Genomic DNA, 13,784 nt, shown 5'->3' with positions numbered 1-13,784 from the left:
CTGGGGGAGGCTGATGGAGGCTGGGAGAGGCTGGGGAAGCACTGGGGGAGGCTGGGAGAGGCTGGGCGAGCACTGGGGGAGGCTGATGGAGGCTGGGAGAGGCTGGAGGAGCAGTGAGGGAGGCTGATGGAGGCTGGGGAGCACTGGGAGAAGCTGAGATAGCTGCTTCTGGTCTGCCTGCTTTGCTCTCAGGCTGGTCTGACCCTCCGTGTTCTGCCTGGTTAGGGTGGTGTTAGTCTCATGAGTCAGTGTCAGGGAATTTGAGTGAAGGAAAGTGGGTCGGATGCGGGAATATGGCAGTGCATTGACTTCACCCAGTTCTGAAGCTGTTTTTCAAGTTGTGATTCCTTGACAGGTGAACTCTGGTCTCCTGGTAGAGGAAACAGAGTCCTACCTGACTGGGCAGAGGAGATGGTGGTCAGGGATCTCTGCCTCTTACAGATTTTCAGTAAGCTTCCTGCCTGCAGCCAATCCAGCTGCGGGACCCGGGCTCACTCTGTTCCCTGGGTGCTTTTTGGCTTTCTTCGCCCCACCCAGTCCCCTCCACTTCATGCTCCTCGCTCCACCTCCCAAGGCTCCAAGCTCAGTGTGGGCTCCCAGTTTGTCATTTCCTCCCTTTTTGTCCTTTGGGTTCCTGCATGTTTTCCTCCTTTGCAGTGGACTAGCGGGGTTTAGGGAGGCGTGGAGGTCCAGGCAGGCAGCATCTTGGCATGACGCGGGCCGCAGAGCGTTCACACAGGATCTCTTCATTCTTCCTGCAGCTGTCATGGAAGGGGTCTTCGTTTATTTATTTTTGGTTGATGTTCTTTCTTTCCCCAAGTGCATTTAAGGATAAAAAGAAAACAAAGAGCTTCACCATCATGACAATTTTAATTTTGTTTCTATTTCTTTACATAGTTGGAGTCACAGATACTGTTGCTTTTTTCCCCCCACATATTTTATAATTATTTTCTTTGTTTTATATAGATGCTACATTTACATTCAATTTAAAAAATAATTACATATTGTTTTATGGAATCATGATATCATGATTTAAACCCTTTTCTATAGGGATATTAATGAGTTTTCATTATTTTAAGTAATTGTACAATGCACAACTTTGGGCAGGAAAAGCCATTTTTCAATACTTGGGAATATGTTCTTTGAACTCCTAGAAGCACAATTACTATGTAAAAAATTAAGACCATTTTTAAGATTCAGAATATAAATTTCCAGTTGCTTACCAAAATGAAAAACTACTTTTTAAAATGCCTCTTTGCCTCCTCAACAGTTGGTGATCATCTTATTTTCCATTATCTGTGCTAATTATGTAAATGTAGTTTTCTAGGAAACCATAAGTGAATGTAAATTTCCAAAGGTTGAATATCTGATAACGATCCCTACTTCCAGTTCAGAGCTTCTGCCATCATCAATGCTGCTTCCTCATCTTCTCCTTCCTGATCTCTGACCCACAGATCATCTACCTTCATTTAATTAGTCTACCTTTCAATTCCAGGCACAGTGTGTGTGTTCTAATTTCTTGCATTTTCTTACTGCTCCTGGGGTTTATTCTGCCTTACTTCCTCTGACCCAATTTTCATTTGTCTTGAAAAACCAACCGAGGTGCTCCCGCCTCCTTGACTCCCACCTGAAGGAGTTCTGCTGAATGTTAATGTCCCTTTTGCTGATTTTCTACACTCATGTAGCATTTGCCATGTGCCTTGTTATTTTCCCTCCTTTTCTTAAACGAAGCTGCCGAGGGGCAGATATCAAATCTTTTTAGACAATTCTGTGTCTTTTACAGTATTCTGCAAGGAGCTTTTCAGATAATTCTAGCACAGTAGGAGCTTGTTTAATGAATGGCTACAGCATGGGAATAAAGTGTAAGAATGTGTGGCTGGCCAACTTGACCAGAGACACACGTGAGAACAGGATTGCAGGTGGGGACAGGAGGGCTTGCCACTGTGACACCTTCCGTGATTGCATAGCACACACTGCTTTTTCTAGATCTGAGGATGTTTTGTTTTCTGTAGGAGCATCTGCTTCTCCGCTGAAGATACTCTGCACCCCAGAAGGAATACGACTTCAGTGCTCCATGAAATATTTTATGGAAGAAATGAAAGTGAACTGGTGTCACAAGTAAGTACGATAGCAAGCAGTGGAGGCTGTGCCGTAGAGGGGCCAGGCAGGGCGCACAGAGGGCAGGGCACACGGCTGGGGCCAGGAGCTCTGTGGGGAACATCAGGGCACTGCTATTTCCTCAACATTTGATGATTTTGAGCAGCTGTGACAACCTTTAGTTCAGGGAAGGGAGCCCTCACAGCAGTGGAGAGGATGTGGAAGAAGGAGACAGAGAAGAAATGCCTGACGGTGTTAGAGACAAATTTCTCCTGTGTCTCTGTTTACCAAAGGTGGCTCAATTGGGAACGCACATTTTCTCTGGAAGTGAGCAGAGAGCTAAGGCAGAAATAATAAATAATGTGTAGAAACCAGACTCCATATTTCCAGTCTGTTGGTTTCCCACTAGACTTGATTAAAAGGACCAAAACAAGCCCAATCATTAAAATTAAAAAAGAAAGAATATAAGACCACATCTGAATACACATTGTAATAACCCTGAATACAGCAGGGTTTTCTGTATTTCGTGCTTCTCTAGGTCAGGAAGGGTCACTGAGAAAACTCCCAGAGACTTTTCATGCAATCTACAGCACTGGGCAGGTCCCTGCTGCCCTGCCCCCGGGTCTGGCTCCTTCCTATCCAGAGCACAGGCTGACATCTGAAACAACCAGGCAAACTGCTCGCTGAATTGAGGAGTCCCTGAAACAGGACTCGTGTCAGGGTCACCAACCCCTTAGACATAACCGCAGTTGAAAGTGGACTTCAGACCGAGCAGACAGTGGCTTTTTATCGATCTCTACACTATCCTAATGACAACATGTTCAAGCCAATTATTTCATGGTGGCAAGGTACCCAAATGTAAATCCTCCTCAGTGCACTATACCCAGGGCGTCCACACGGTGCCTTTGGATATCATAGTTAGCTAATGAATATTTCTAAAGGCAAGTCCATGGTTATGACTGTTTCGCTTTTAATATCACTGGTTTGCTTCAGTGACTGTATTTGTAAGTAAACTGAAGTGCTGAAAGCATATATGTTCTTAGTTTTTTTTCTATTTCAATTTTTGACATACTATGCTTTTGTCTTATAATAGTCAGTACATCTTGGAATCGTTCACGTCTTTAATTTGACTAGCCTGGTGTTCAAACTAAATGGAGTCACATAGATCCCACGTTAAGGGTTTGGTTAGGGAAGTGTATTTTTTTATAGGATTGTGATTACAGGATCTTACAGGACTGGAACTCTGGTGTGTCTTTGCAATATATTTGTTTATCAGGATTTATTTTCTAGGACAATGAGTAAATCTATGTTTCTAGCTGAACGAAACCTTCCCCTAGAAGAGGAGATTTGAGCTTGCTTGTTCTTTACGGTGTATTGTCCTGCTGTAAGTTGTACACAATTGTAATGTGTGTCCTGCTGACCGTTGTAAACATGTTCATCTTCTGGAAGAGGCCACCTCCTCTTTAGACTTGTGTGGATCATAGTAAAGGCTGTGTGCTATGCTGGCTCTGGAGGTACAGAGATTAAATACACACCCACACACAGGATTAAACACACGCCCTGTGCGTGTGTGTGTAGATACAGGTTGTGTCAGCATCAGCAAGCAGGTACTTTGTGTTACACATTCAACATGCTATTCCATTTAATCCTCACAAATGCCCTGTGAGTTAGATATTTATACCCACATTTTATAGATATGGAAACTGGGGTTCAGGGAGAGAAACATGTCAGTTTGTCAGTCACACTACTAGTAAGTGAAAGAGGGAGGATTTGAATGCTGGTTGGTGTGGTTCTAATCAGTGCTCTCCTGAGGAGCTCCAAGCCCAGTGGAGGGGTTGGGTCCTAGACAGGCAGGCAGGTTGGGGCACAGCTCATGCATCTGACTCATCCTGACCGTGGATCAGAAGAAGCATCCCTGGATACAAAAAGAGGCAGAAGTGTTACTGTATAGTCCTACAGACTCGTAAAAGTAACATTATTTCTGCGTTTATTCTTCCCCTAACAAATTCATTATGCCATAGAAGAGGCATTTCTTTAGTACCTTTATAACTGAACTATACCTTTAAGACCTCAACTGGGCATATACACTAAATGTCAGTGACTTGTAGTCATATCTTACTATTTGACTATTAAACAACATGAAACTGTTATGTAACCATCATATGTGATTGTAATTCAATGTTTTGTGACCAAATGCATTCTTATCAGATGGCAACTGGAAGAAAAGAATAATAGGAAAATTTGTTGAAATATACTTTAGCCATTTGAGGCTAAATAATCCACTTCACAAAACCTATGATGCCGGGGAATGGAGCTATCGAAGACTAGTGCTGTGGGTCCTGGAATATTTTGTGTTAATGGGTGACATTGAATCAATAGAGTGCAATGAGAATTTTGTGAAATGTAGACGTAAGCAAAGGCAATTGTTCTTTAGTTGAAAATGCTGAGTAATCCATCAGAGGCTGTAGAAGATGTCACTTTAAGGGAAAGTTGGAAACTTACTCAACATGAGTTAGAAGCAGGCAAAGAGAAAATCAGCAAAAATGGTCTTGAGAAAAAAGATTTTGTTCTCTTACTCAGAGGTAAGATTAATATATCATCTAGACATGACTAGATCTCAAATTCTTAAAGTATTGATCACTGAAGTCTTGAAAGTATCTCTGAAACTAAAGAAATTTCACTCTCTCTCTCTCTCCCTCCCTCCCTCCCTCCCTCTCTCTCTCTCTCTTTTTTTTTTTTTGGACAGAGTCTTGCTCTGTCACCCAGGCTGGACTGCAGTGGAGCCATTCTAGCTCACTGTAGCCTTGACCTCTTGGGATCAAGCGATGCTCTTGCTTCAGCCTCCTGCGTCTCTGGGACCACAAGTGTGCACCACCATTCCTGGCTAGTTTATATATATATATATATATATATATATATATATATATATTTTTTTTTTTTTTTTTTTTTTTTTTTTTTTTTTTTTGTAGAAACAGGGTCTTCCTATATTGTCCAGGCTCTCTGCGTCCAGTTCTCTGCGTGTGTTCTGATGTTCACTATTTGGATAGTGGTAGCAAAAGGCTGCTGGACATGGGAAGATCCCTCAGGCTGTCCCATCTTGTAGGGCTCTTCCTGCAGGAGGTCTGTGTTTCTCAGTACTGTCTTCTCCAGCCTAGAAGCAAATACTTCCTAGCTTTTGGGAATCTTTCCCTTTTAACTACATTTCCCTTCAAAAGGGGAGTGAGGCCTAGGTGGAGTTCACTTGAATGTCGCACGACATTGAGAAGAGCAAGTCTTACTTTCAGCTGAGACACCGCAGCGCTATTTAAACCTCAGAGCTATTGTCTGTAATGGCCTTCAGGGACTCGCCAGAACCACCGCCTCTGAGGCTCTGACTTTGTTCTTGTGCTTCTGTCAACCTGCCTCTGCCAGTCATTATTATTAGTACTATTATTTTGAGACAGAGTATTGCTCTGTCTACCAGGCTAGAGGGCAGTGGCGTGATCTCGGCTCACTGCAACCTTTGCCTCCCGGGTTCAAGTGATTCTCCCACCTCAGCCTTCCAGGTAGCTGGGATTACAGGTACCTGCCATCATGCCCAGCTAATTTTTGTATTTTTAGTAGAGATGGGGTTTCACCATATTGGCCAGGCTAGTCTCGAACTCCTGACGTCAGGTGATCCACCCACCTCAGCCTCCTAAAGTGCTGGGATTACAGGTGTGAGCCACCGTGCCCAGCCTGTCAGTCATTACTAATTGCAGACTTAGTTTTTAGATTTTTGCACTTGTGTTATTTCCAACCATTTATTTTAATGTAAATAATATTCATTTACAAATATATAATATTTCTAAATCATTCACTTTGAAATAATTTTAGACTCATAGAAAAGTTGAGAAGAAAGTACAGAGTTCCCTTCCATCCTCTAACCCTCTTCCCCTGAGGTTAATGTCTTGTGTAGCCACCTTATAACCATCAAAACCAGGAGCTGATCGATGGTATAATGCTGTTAACCAGCTACAGACCAATTCAGATTGCACCTGTTTTTCCAGGAGCGCCCTTTCCATGTTCCAGTGTTGAATCTCAGGTCCCACGCTGTGATCAACGTCCTGGCCCCTGGTTTTCCCAGTCTTAGATACTTCCTCAGGCGCTCCTTGTCTCTACCTGGGTGCCTTGAAGTGTTCTGTCCATCACTTAAAAGCACACCCTTCCGTTTGGCTTTATCCGATGTTTCCCATGTTGGATGGTGACACAGTTTTAACTGGAACACAATAAAAGCCATGCTGATATCTGATCGCTGGGCTAAGGCAATGTCTGCCCTGCCTCTTTCTGGGAAAGTTACTATTTTTCCCTTGGTAATTAGTAAATACTTTAGGATTTGGCAAGTCTCTTGTCCCTCCCCAGACCTGTGCGCTGGACTGTGAGATTCCGCAGTGAATCTGGCCTGCAGTACTGGTTTCTGAGGCTCTGGGTAGAGGGTGGTTTTCTAGCTCCCTCTTCCCCCTCCGTTTGCTCTGCTAGGAGGTGTGGCCTCGCCTCTGTGCAGTTCCTCATTCAGCTGCTTGGCTGCGTCGGTTTGGACTCGGGAATGCTGATTTTATTCTGTGAGCTGTTACTTTGCTCAAATTGTCCCAGCTCTGGCCCTTGGGAGCTCTTTCCAGTTGTCAGCTGCCTGCTCCAGCATGCATGCCTGCGTCTTCTTAGGAGAAATTCCTTATTTTGGGGATCTGTAAAACATTCCTGACTCATCATGTATTTCCTGCCCCAGTTCTGGAATCCCAGAAGCCCTGGCTTCTGAACCAAGGGTGGTATCAGGGACGATCTACCAGTGTCACAGGGATCTGCAGCTCCTGCACACTCTGAAGGCAGGGCTGGGTGACATGTGGGTGCAGGCTGAGGCACTCGGTGTCACAGGGAGCCGCGGCTCTTGCACACTCTGAAGGCAGGACTGGGTGACGTGTGGGTGCAGGCTGAGGCACTCGGTGTCGCAGGGAGCCGCGGCTCTTGCACACTCTGAAGGCAGGGCTGGGTGACGTGGGTGCAGGCTGAGGCACACATGTCCACTTCTGCATCTCGCGTCTGTGTACTAGACTCTGATGGATCCCAGCCAACTCCACAGGCTTCATTCAAGCCTTTCCCCTTTCCTGGGCTACAACTTGGCTCCCCAGGGGAACCTGGGTCTCATCTATTTACTTTTTTTTTTTTTGGATCCTAGTATTTACATCAAGCAGTTTCAGAATTAGTAACTCACATCTCTCTGAGAAACAAATGTGCAAATGAGTTCAGTGTTTCCTGCAATTAATTCCTTTCGTCTTTAGCCTTACAGTATGAAATCGAAATATTGCTTTCCAAAGTTGCTTTGTTTCTTTATGTTCTGAGTGGTAAACAGTTCATTTGCAACATAGTGAAGTTCCAAAGTTACTTTATTTCTTTATGTTCTGAGTGGTAAGCGATTCATTTGCAACATAGTTAAGTTCATTTGTTACTGTTTGTGTTTTGTTTTGGGGTCCCCTTGCTTGGGTTGATGTTCCTCATTTATTTGGGAAATGTGAAAGGCAGTGTGGTTCTAAGAGTCTGAGCTACGGACCTGGAGCCCTGACATCTCCTCCTCCCTGCTCACCATCCCCAGGCCCCTACCTGTCTCCTTCCCACCTGCCCCGTCACAGGTGACTGACCTGCTGGTTGCTTTTGCACGAATGAGCGGATACATGTGTGCTTTTGTCTATCCTCCTCTGTCTTATATTAATATGAACCATTTTAACTAATTTGGACTGAAGGAATTTGGTCATGTTTTGTAATTAAGTAATACAAAGAAGAGATTTTGTCATATTTGGTCCATTTATGTCTCAAAACAACAACGATAATAATTTTTCAACCTGTACATGTCCAAGTCATTGTCTAGGTAAGACGACAGTTATAATTAATTCTGTGGCCGGATAGTCAAAGAAGTTAACAGCTATTTTTGAGCCCTAGGAATTGTTTGGCTCTCTTATAAGTTGCTCATTCAGGGGAAGCCAAATGAGAGGGCGTGGGGTCTAGGGTGAGACCATGAAGCTGGGAGTGGGAAGCTGGAAACCAGCATTTGCCCTGGAGGTGAGCAGCAAGGGCTGCAGACACCTGGGACAGCTGGAGCCTCTGCTGAAAGCTCTGCTAAGGGCCGTCCACGTTCTGTGAGGGGCTGCGTCTGAGTTGTATTGAGGGAACAGAATTAGACCCCAGTCCAAGAGAGAGAAGCTGAGTAGGAACTCCAAAGCAGGCAGCTCGAAGCTGGGATTAGGGTTTAAGGCAGGCTCCTGATCCCAGGCTCACGCCCGTTTTCCTGCCACTGCAGCTCAAGGAAGGGTAGTGTCCCAGCTGAAGGCTGTGAGGTCTTGGCTCAGGGCATCTTGCATGCTTGCATATGCTCACCCAGAACCCGGGGTGGCAGCGGAGGCTGCAGCTGTGACGAAGGAGGTGGGACCATAAGCATGTGGGGTCCTAGAAGGGCACCAAGTGGGCCAGTGTGTGATTCAGTGTTCAGTGGACACCATTCCTTCCCTCCAGTGGGTTCACCTTTCGTCGCTGGCTGAGATTTAGGTTCAAGTGGCCTTCCCCCAAATTGTGGGGCTGTTGTAAAGAAACCCTCAATGAAGTAGAGGGTCACTTTTTAAAAGTGAAACTTGAATGATGAGTCACTCCAAAGGCCCAGGACCATCAGCATGAGGCCAGTGAGGCAGTTGTTTGCAGGGACCCTTGTCTTCACTGCTGCCCAACCAGTATGTCCATTTCATCACAGCCAGGAGGCCGGCTGGATGCGTTTACAGCTACTTTACGAACGCTCATTTGAAGATATTGCATCTTTTTTCCTTGGCACCTATATCAAAATAAAAGTATGTTTATTCTATCAGCAAGTTGCTAATTGTGTGAGTGGAGCAGATCACCACTGGAATGGGACACAGTCCAACAGAACAGAAATGCCACAAAGGCTAAAATGCCCACTACTTCCTGAAGCATTTGCAAGGTGACTTTGTGGCCTAGTGAGTTTCACCTGTTGGACAAAGCTGTGTATGATGTGACTGATAAGCTGGAAACTCCACTAGCTTTACTTCATGGCTCTGAGTCTAAACAATGAGATTTGGGGGCTGTTTGCAGCTTTACCTTATGAAAGAAATTCTAGTCAGTCTCTCTCTCTCTCTCACACACACACACACACCGACACACATACACAAAGCACACAAAGCAGAGGTTTAAACATCTTCATCTGTACATCTAGGATGCAGTAGTTTTTGAGCATAACTTAGCTCTTTTTTGAGTGCATATTTGAGTTAATGGAGTTCAAGAAAACATTGTCTTCTCCCTAACACCCACGTGGCGTGTGGCAGGTGGCAGGATGAGATCACACAGGGTGGCAGTGATTGTTGCTTTCTCTCAGTGAGACTGACCAGTGTTAACACGAGCACAGTGTTTGGTGCAGGGTGCAAGACACCAGACATAATGAAAATTGTCCCCTTCTTCGCAAGCTTGGAGCTCATCACAATTTCCAAAGCAGCGTCCAGGCTTTGCAGGGCATGGAGGCAGGTAGCAGGCCAGGCAGGACCGAGGGCCTTACTGATGTGTGGAGGCTCAGGCTGGAATCCTGGTCTGTGTGTGTGTGCAGGAAACACACACGGCCAAGTTGGCAGTGCCTGCTTTTGCATGTGTGTGTGTGTGTGTGCATTTGTTTGAACTTTGACCCTCATCAGTTCCAACAAGACAGGGTGACTATTCCAACAAGAGAGGGTGATAAGATGACTAAAGCCCATCAGTGTTGGCAAAACCAATTTTTCTGACTCTCACCAGAAGAGTTCCACACTCTTATTGACCTCTGTTTCCTTGGATGGGGAACATTTAGTCAACACACAACTACTGCGGGCTCAGTTCCCTGCTGATCTGCAATTTCTGACTTGCTGATTGGTCCATAAAGTGTCCAGTTGTAAGTGCATACTGGGGTTAAAGAAGTCTTTTCAATTGAGCTGTGATGTCCCTACAGCGTGTCAATGTCTGTTTATGTTCAGGTCTCTGCACAGACAGGCTTCTTGCTGCTCCTGGCACACCAGGGTTTGGGACTAATTGGCTAATCCACTGCCTGGCATATCTTCTGTGAAAGGTTTTTCTTTTCTGTAGAGCTGAGCATCACCATGGAAAGCCTAATTTCCCTTTTGTACACAGGGATGAGTAGGTCTGAGTGCTGGAATGGTCCATCAGTCACTTTAATAATAGCAACCTGCTGCGAGCTCACAGGATGGCCTCTGTGGCCACTGATGCTCACCTGCCCTCGGCCACACCACGGATGGAGAACCTGGTGGGTCCATGTCACCTGGAATGTGAACGCCAGGCAAGCATGGCACTCTTGGCCCGGCCCACTCCAGCTGCTGACTGCTGGGGTCCTGGGGTCATGGCCTCATCCTTCTTCCCTCTCCTGCTCCCCACACAGACTGTGCTGACGGTGATCTGAGAGCAGCCAGGCAGAGCATGGGGCTCTGCTGTGGGCTCAGCCTTCGTGAGGCCCCCAGGTCAGCAATATACAGAATTCCAGATGCAGAACTTAGACATTCCTGAAGGATTGTCCCGTCGGATTCTCCCACCTTTTTCCTGGGAGGGGCAGCTTGTGGGAAAAGGGAGATAATTAACATACCACGAGGGGCTAAAGGGGTAGCTTTTACAGCATGTATATTCCAACACAATTTTAAAAAGTGTAGAGAAAACCAAAGTGCTCACACTGTTCCTGTCCTCTCAGGCAGCAGGAGCTTGTCCCCACATGGGCAACAGGGAGGCCAATCTTTTTATTGTAGACAAAGGTGTATCAATTATGTCCTAAAGTTGCTTCAATAGATATTGAGCATATCTTCTTGGATTCCTAAAACAACCCCATGGGGGAAGTGTTAGATCCTCCCTTCTCTGTCCAGGATCTGAGACGCTAAGTCTTCGATTGAAGCCAATCCCATACCCCATCCCTGGGAGCTGCGGTTTTGGGCTCCGCCTGCGGAGTCTACCCCGGGATCCTGCTGTGCCCTCACGGAGCTACCACTTTCCATCTGGGCTGACTTGATTCTGACACATGCTGTCAGCACTACCACCGGGGCCATTTCTATCTCTAGAGACCGGGACGCAGAGCTGAGCTGAGCATTTATGTTTACATATATACCTTTTGAGACATGGTCTTGCTCTGTTGGCCAGGCTGGAGTGTAGTGGTGTGATCACAGCTCACTGCAGCCTTGACCTCCTTGGGCTCAGGCAGTCCTCCTGCCTCAGCCTCCTGAGTGGCTGAGACTACTGGTGCCTGCCAGTATGCCTGGCTCATTTTTTTTTTTTTTTGTATTTTTGTAGAGGCAGGGTCTTGCTTTGTTGTCCAGGCTGGTCTTGAATTCCTGGGCTCATGCAGTCCTCCAGCCTCGGCCTCCCAAAGTGCTGGGGTTATAGGCATGAGCCACCATGCCTGGCTGAGCTGTGTATTTATTATGGGCTTAAGATAATTTGTTGAAGGAAAGAATAGCAGAGAAAAAGGCTATGATGATGGGGACGGCTGGAGAGTTCATTTTCCCAATGGAACTCAAGGCATTCTTGGTTGCCGGCAAGGGTAAGCAAAGATGCCATGAGCACCACAGCCAGCTGTCCGTGCAACCCACCCTGCCAGCCTCCCGAGCTCTGGCTGTCCTGGAGCTGGTGCCTGAGGGAAACAGGTCCACGTTCCAGCTCTTGCGTGGCCTGGAGTCACTCCTGTTTTCAGCGCCCGTGACTACAACTTCCACACATCTCTCAGGCTGTCTCTGAACTGAAGTAATATTAGGAAGTAACTCATACACAATTGTCTGCAGTAGACAGGCTGGCCTTATTCGTTGCAGATGTGGGAACCTTAGAAGGCAGGAATGGGATGAGCACTTTGTTTTTATCTAAACTTTAAAAACTGTGGCATAATCCATGTAATGTAAAAGTTACCATTTCAACCATCTTTAAGTGTACAGTTCAGTGGTGTGAAGCACATTCACATCATCCTGCAGCCACCACCACCATCCAAGCCCTTTTTACTTTCCCAAACCAAAACTCTGTTCCCATTAAACACCTGCTCCCCATTCTCCTCCCCCAGCCCCTGGCACCCACAGTTCTACTTCCTGTCTCTGAGAATCTGACTACCCTAAGGACTTCACAGGAGTACATATTTGCAACAGGATAATTTTACTCAGCAAAATTGTCCTCAAGGTTCATCCACACTGCAGCGGGTGTTGGGATTTCCTTTATGTATTTGTGGACCACGTTCTGTTGATCCATTCATCATCAGTGGATGCTTGGACTGCTTCCGGCCCCGGGGGCTGTCATGAACAATGCTGCTAAGCATGTGGGTATCACAATATCTGTCCAAGACCTTGATTTCAATTCTCCTGGGTAGCTACCAGAAGTGCAATTTCTGGATCATATAGCAGTTCCAGCATTAACTTTTTGAGAAACTACCATACCGTATTGAGCTTTGTTAAGTCTATTGTGTTGTGACAAGTACATTAAATAATAATACACCTTTAAAGATTAAGTATTTAATTTTAAAAGGCTTTTAGATCTGAGTTACTGATGTGATCAAAACTTTTGTAACAGTGAGAAAGATCTGTTGGGCTATTGGCATCAGCAAGTTAGAGAAGGCTGTCACAGCAACAGGAGATTGCCCTGTAGATATTGTGCGTATGATAAGGAGACCCTAACTCAAATACGTTCCTGTTGCTATTTTAAAGAGATGCTAAGATCTCGTCCAGTGAGCATTTGCGAATCGGGGGGACTGAAGACATGGCTTGGCTGCAGATATGTGAGCCGACAGAGAAGGATAAAGGAAAATACACTTTTCAGATTTTTGATGGCAAAGATAATCATCAGCGTTCCCTCGACCTGTCCGGACAAGGTAAAATAATTCTTTGGCATTTAATAATTTTCTATGTAGAAATCCATTTAGATGCTGAAAGCAGGGAACACAATATGAATACAGGAGACTATACGAATTTATGATGTTCATGTAGAGAAAATGAAAAAATCAGTTTATTAATTTTTTTATGTATCAGTTTTCATGAATCAGATTCACTGGTAGACTATTTGAGGAATAAATAAAATCTGAACACTGAAATGGTTAATAATGTATGAATTATTTTCCTACAGCATTTGATGAAGCATTTGCAGAATTCCAACAACTCAAGTAAGATTTGCATATTTGGTTATTACGATATCATTTTAGGGGCAATTGAGCCCCAGTCATTTTGGCTGCATGGGGAACCTATATGGAAGCCTTGGTGATCCAAAGAAAGAGCCATTCCTGGAAAAGAAGTGGCAATTTAAGCAATGCAATATGTGGAGGGCAGGCACTCTCACAAACCAGAAATGATTTATAAATGAACTATCCAGAGTCATAGTGACCCCAGGTGAAGTTTGGAAATAATTATTGTAAGAGTTGAAGAAAGAGAAAAGAAACATGAAAAGCGGCCTAACAGTCAGACAGGTTTATTTTGGAGAATAAACCTGAGGGGACCTTCTGGCTGATTTCCATCAGGAGTGCTTTCTCTTACAGACTAAGGGTATTTATGGGTCTGGAAGGGAGATCTTATAGCAGGCTAGGAATGTTTCTGTGTGGAGGAGAGTTTTATTGTGGGATTGGAATGTTTCTGGTTGGAGGGGAGGTTATGTCAGGGTTGGCATGTTTCTGGTTGGAGGTGTCATTTGTG

General features: G+C 45.2%; 1 protein-coding gene across 1 annotated transcript in view; it reads left to right on the top strand.

Moving 5' to 3' along the window:
- Positions 1-13,784, top strand: part of MYOM2 (myomesin 2) — a 99,715-nt gene that overhangs the window by 82,267 nt on the left and 3,664 nt on the right. The window contains exons 33-35 of the mRNA XM_037728722.1: positions 2,013-2,118; positions 12,810-12,973; positions 13,225-13,261. Of these exons, the coding sequence (XP_037584650.1) occupies positions 2,013-2,118; positions 12,810-12,973; positions 13,225-13,261 (307 nt within the window). The remainder of the gene's footprint in view (positions 1-2,012; positions 2,119-12,809; positions 12,974-13,224; positions 13,262-13,784) is intronic.

Source organism: Cebus imitator, unplaced genomic scaffold, assembly GCF_001604975.1.
Source record: "Cebus imitator isolate Cc_AM_T3 unplaced genomic scaffold, Cebus_imitator-1.0 Scaffold279, whole genome shotgun sequence".
NCBI classification, from domain to species: domain Eukaryota; kingdom Metazoa; phylum Chordata; class Mammalia; order Primates; family Cebidae; genus Cebus; species Cebus imitator.
This window is presented reverse-complemented; position numbering and strand designations above follow the sequence as displayed.